Source organism: Astatotilapia calliptera, chromosome 16 (assembly GCF_964374335.1).
Source record: "Astatotilapia calliptera chromosome 16, fAstCal68.1, whole genome shotgun sequence".
NCBI classification, from domain to species: Eukaryota; Metazoa; Chordata; class Actinopteri; order Cichliformes; family Cichlidae; genus Astatotilapia; species Astatotilapia calliptera.
In genome coordinates, this window is record NC_137437.1 from 7,658,426 (window position 1) to 7,664,425 (window position 6,000).

At 39.0% G+C, this 6,000-nt stretch overlaps 1 protein-coding gene across 1 annotated transcript in view; it reads right to left on the reverse strand.

Moving 5' to 3' along the window:
• The window catches only part of itgav (integrin, alpha V), a 51,906-nt gene extending 47,523 nt beyond the window's left edge, over window positions 1-4,383 (reverse strand). Inside the window, exon 1 of the mRNA XM_080290807.1 lies at window positions 4,137-4,383. Coding sequence (XP_080146933.1) covers window positions 4,137-4,306 — 170 coding nt within the window. The 5' untranslated portion in view covers window positions 4,307-4,383. The remainder of the gene's footprint in view (window positions 1-4,136) is intronic.
• Between the last annotated feature and the right edge of the window lie 1,617 nt (window positions 4,384-6,000).

The following is a 6,000-nucleotide window of genomic DNA, read 5'->3' on the forward strand; positions in this document are numbered from 1 at the left end:
ATATCTCCCCTCTCAGCTCTTTTAGGAAAGTCATTTTTTTCTGTGCGGGGAAAGTCACTCTGGGTTTTTTTAATGGTTCCGCAGCAGCCAAAGCAATTCTTATGCAGATATTGGAACAGCACAGGACTGGTATAAAAATGATCCAAATATAAAGTGTAGCCCCGACCAAGCAAAGAAAATGGCAGAAGATCTAAAACGGCTGAGTAGCTCAGACCATGGCTTATGCTGCTTTCACTCTTCCCTGTGTAGACAGAAAAGTTCCATGTGTAACCCGATGCTGAATCAGCCAGAACAAACAGCTTGTATCCCCGCTTTGTGGGCTTCGCCTTCATACACTGCTTGACGCTAATTCTAGCCTTAGATGCCACCATCCTCTCATCTATGCAGATGTTTTCGTAAGGCTGGAAATTTGCTTTGCAGGCATTCACGATTTGGTCGTAGAGCGGCTTGATTTTGAAAAGCCGATCGTACTGCGGGGTGTTTCTTTTTTTTTTTGTTTTCCTCGTCGTCTTTCAGGTTGGAGAGGTGCAATGACCACACAATGGCCTCAAAACGGTTCCTGGACATATATTCTTGGGGGAAGTGAAAATTGTATGGCCATTCTCTTTTCCAGTAGTCAGCTCTGTGGTGTACACTTACAAGGCCTGTGAAAACAATAATAGCCAAGAAGACGTAAAAGTCTTTCACTGTCAGATCAGTCCATTGAAACTTTACACCAGCTGCCTTCCTTCTCGCAGCATTGGCATTGGTATTTTGAATGATTGTCTGTACAACAGGTACACTAAAGAAAAGCTGGAAGAGCGAAAGTGGAGACCATGATGCCGTCTTGTTAAATGTAGGACCAGGTACCCTGGAGGGCATAAACTTGAAGGGTTCAGGATTTCTGTCCTCCTCCTTTTTGTTATGCCACATTTCTTCCTGTTCAGGAGGCCCACTCTTCCGAGCCTTAGACCTAGCAGGCTTCAATTTAGCTTTTCTTTTGGCCGGGCTTTGCAGAGGTTGTTCATAGTCATCATTGTTGCTGCTGTGGTAAATAAAGAATACTTATTCAAAATCTATGAAAAACTTAACTTTATAAGGAGTAGTAAAATTAAGATTATATACCTTTCAGGCAACTGGGGGACAGTGGGAGCTGAGGTAGATTGTGTGGCTTGGGAATGATATTGCTCTGATGGCTGTGCAGGGGATGAGGGACTTAGGGGCTCATAGTCGTCATCATCACTAATGAAACAAACATAAAGGTCAAAAAGTTGATTAGATTCTTCTAGACGTGGAGTTTTCAGTGGGAGAAAGGTTCACTACTCGTCTAAAAGACTTCTTCAGTCTCAGCTGAATTTCTCCACCTTATCAACAAATACAACATAGATAATGACCAGCACTCACACCACTGCCCAACAACGGGCCGTGAAGTCCGTTTCATGATCACTAACATGCAAATTGTCTCGACCATTGATCAGTGGATAATAGCGGCTTCTTGCGCCAATAACGGTGTTGTGCCAAAAATGGATTTCTGGTATTTGCCAAAAAATGATTGCGGGAATTTTAACTATTATAAATGAATTGTTGACCTATTATCAGCCAGCAGCAGGTCAAACATATCTCTCATGAATGCTATCAAGTCATTTGGATGAGAAAGAAGATTCATATCACAAACTAGAAGGTACAAACAATATTTGTTCAGGTGACTTTTATATACACCTTTTAATTATTTGGTTGTCACCGACAACCAACGGGGGGGGGGGGGGGGGGGGGGGGCGCTTACTGGGCTTAAGCCCGGGTTGTTTTGTCAGAAGCCCGGGGTCTTCTGGAGTGTTTTCATAGTTACATGCCTGGCTGACAACTGTATAAAACAACAACTACACACAATATTCGAAGCACATAGTGCACACTGTGTAATATTGGTATGCTCAGACACTAAGCGACTGAGCGAGGGGGCGGGGGGAGCTGCTGCCTGCGAGTGCGCTGTTGGAGAAACGGAGCCAGGCAGACAGAGGAGGAGAACTGAAGTTTGAGCAGGTACCAAAGCAAATCATTCGTACTGTACAAATAATGTAAATATGACGGTGAATCACAAAAGATTGATATCAAACTGATCACTTGACCCATATTACATTACTTGCTCTTCGAGTGAATCAACAAATGGCGAAATGAAAAGCCGAACAACAACAATGCTGTTTCTTTAGAGAGTCTTAGCTTACATGTGTTTATTTCATATATTCAGTTGTTTCCCTCCACGGCTAAATAAATCGGTTTCAGTAATGTACAAGAATGGACATAAGGAGCTTCTTTCAAAGAAAAAACTCTGGTAGATGTTATTTTATTTATTATGCTTTGTATGTTGTTCAGTATATTTCTATGCAAAACAAGAGGAACTTCAATACACAGCAGTATATCCACAGTTTAAACCAGATATTTACATACACTTTATGGAAAACACAAGAACATTTTTTTACTGTACAACATCAATTCAGAGTAAACTTGTTTTGGATAAATAAATATTGAAATATCTTTTGAATTAGTTAAATGTCAGAATAAAGAGAGAGAGATCTGTCTATTTTTATCACTTTCATCAAATTTAGGAGCACATATACACTAAGTTTATTGTTAATTAATAAGAAAACTCCAGACGATTCCATTCTGAGCTGAAGAAGCTTCTGATAGGTTAGTAGAGTCCATGTGAGTAAATTGGTGGCACACCCGTGGATGCATATAAGGCAAAACAGAGTCTGTTTCTTTGAAATGGGAAAATCAAGAGACATCAACCAAAACACCAGGAAAAGAATTGTGGAGCTCCATAAGTGTGGCTCAATTCTGAATACAATTTGGTGCCATTTCCAATTAAGAAATACAGATAGTTTCTCTCTTTACTCTTAAAGTTAACAAATGTTTTTTATATTTATCAATCTAAAAAAATAAACATTTAGTCTGATTTGATGTTACAATTAAAAAGGTGTTTGTGTTTTTATCTGAAGAGTACATAAATATCTGGTTTCAACTATATATTTGATGATTGTCAGCACAAAGAGGGAGAGAGAGGAACAGAGGTGGAACAAGAGCAGGTGAGACACACATGTTAGTCAAATGGTTGTTTACCAAAAGTATCAGCGTATCATAGGTACTCATGTATCTCGTACCTAGTGTTTCTTTTTAGGTTTGTTATTTTTCAAATTCTACATTTATTAAGTTATGCAGGCTTGTTTGCACAACAAGGCTAAATAATTATATAAACTTTTCTCAATCTAAATATTGTACTTTGGTAGAATTAAAAAATAAGTGTAGTGCAGGTCTATGATGATTTTTAGTGCTACTATCATCTAGATTTGATTCTGGTTCTGTCTTGGTTAAGTCCTCAGTAGTCCTGATTTTGAACTGTTGTAGTTCTGTTTTAATTCCGGATCAGTTCTGGGTCTGGTTGAATTGGGGTTTAGTCCTCGTGTCTTGATACAGCCCCGACTTTGTTCTGCCTTGCTGCTTAATTAAAAAACTAGTTTAAGGTGTCCTGCATACTTGATATATATTTTCCCTACATGAAGCCATTCTTTATTGAACAAAACCCAAAACAGAGCCCAATCTTTCAGTCATTTCTAACCCCCCCCCCCCCCAATCCCACATGCATACTACCCTTTAGGGCTAAGCCCTGGGTGTATCAAATGTCTGCCTCTGCCTCTGTTGCCAAGACAGATCTTGCCAAGAGGGGAGCAGAAATTGTAAGAAATATGACATCACAGTTCCATACAATAGTTTAATTGGCCAAAAGTGACTAGATTGATTATAACGTGGGTGCAATTAGCCTCTTTCACTTCCTGTGTTTGCAGCCTTTCCCCAGTTCTCTGTGAATGATACTCATGATCATTGATTAATGGTCCTGACAATTTGCATATTAATGATCAAGAAACTGACCTCACAGCGCATTGTAAGTCAGTGGTGCTAGTTTCAGCCACTATCAAATGTACTGTTGATAAGGTTGGGGAAATTCAATTCAAGTTACTGGGATGAGTAATGAAACTTTTCTCCCACTGAAATCGCGATGTCCAAATGAACAGAATCCACTTTCTGGGATTTCCACACTGGATGACTGACCGTGCACCAAGACAAAAAGATAAAAAGCATTCACCAATAAACCTGAGATTGCATACCTTTGGGGCAGCAGTATTTCGTAGCCCGAATCGCTGCTATTTTCTTTGTCTACCTGGATGAGATCTTCGTCATCTGACGAAGAATCTTCAACACACAACTCTACCTCACTATCTTTCGAAACGATCTCCAGCACGTCCTCATTCTTGCACGATTTGTTTTCGGAGGCCATTTCTGCAAGTAAAACGTTCAGCACGACAACAGCGCACACAACGCAGGACTGGCGTGTAATGCGTATCGAGTGTAAACATTAGTAGTCTTCCTGCAACTTTAAACTAGTCGGGATAGTAACTCCGGCTTCTATTGGTCGATCTGCAGTGGCGGGACGTCCTGCGCCGAGCGCGCGTCGCGTTTTAAGAAATCCAGCTACCTTCTCCACGCGCACGTGACGTCACTGGTTACGTCTGACGCCTCGCTGGTTAAGGAAGCGTGGGCGTGTTTTATGAGCCGAAAGCGTGTTCGTGTTGGAATTTCATGTGTTTTCATGGAGCCCATTCAAAGGACAAGCCTGTATGGCGATACTCTGAGCTGATCTGTCCCTATAAAGTGTTATCCACAATATGTCTGTAAACAATGAAATGTGTTATTCTGTGTTGGTAAAATTACTTGAAAATAATAATTAGTTACTAATTAGTGATTACATCTCCAAGAAAGTAATCCAGTTACTCTATTTTACTGATTACTTATTTTCAAAAGTAATTAGTTACTTTATTACTTAGCCATTTTTAAAAAAAAACATGATACACAACTTGAATATGTTATAAAGCAATATAAATGATATCATATAAAATGTAATCAAATGAATAAGTCTATTTTTAAAACATCTTTTATTAGTTTTAATCTTTTAACTTCATGCACATGCATCAAGCAAAAATTTAATTATATGCTCTGACCTGAAGAAATTTGTTTAATATTTAAACCTATTTTCTGCATATTACAACATATAAAATAAAAAAACTTTTGTGTTTACCCTCACTCTTTCAAGGAAAACAGCAATAAATAAATAAAATCGAAGATTCAGCTGCACCAAGTCCTGTCATTCTTAAGTCTGTTTTCACCTGTTTAACAGGAATGGGGCCGGTGGAGGTTTGCCTGGTGCTGCAGTGGTCACGTCATTGGGGGTCCAGGGGTTTCTCTGAGAATTTCACATTCCCGTGGCAGCGTAATTTTTCATTGTCACTTTTTATGGAATCAAACTCAAAGTAATGCCCGTACTTCCATTCTTTAAACGCTGCATGGTCGTACTCTCTCCGCACTCCATATTATCGATTGTTGATCTAAACACATTTGGTGCTGTCAGGGATGTTGCACACTCGTACGTCATTGTCATGAGACAGTCTCACAAACAAAATCACAGTTTAGTAATGCAGTAACGCAGCGTGCTTATGGGAAAGTAACAGTAATCTAATTTCTTTTTTGCAATCGTAATTTACTTGTTACTTGAAAAAAGCAATCGGATTACAGTAACATGTTACTTTTAACACGTTACTACTCATCTATATTTAATTTAGGTTAAATTAAAGTAACCTAAATTAGGTTTAATTTAGGTTAATTTATGTTACTGTCAAAGTCAGCTTAAACACACTGATAATTGTTCAAGTTGTAAATGGTCACCAGTGGGCATTTTGCATTGAGATGTGAAGAGCTGAGTTAAGATAAAGTTGAAGTGACTTTAAAGTTCTGAAACTGAACGTAATATATCTTGAAGTCACTTTCTTAGAAGCACTCTTCAGATAATTAAATGTTACCTATATAAATACAACAACAGTCACCACAAGGCACTTTCTGCAGTAAGGGAAAGACCCTACAATAATGAAGAGGAAACATTCCTCACGCATCATGCATAATGGGAAGCCCCCAACAGAT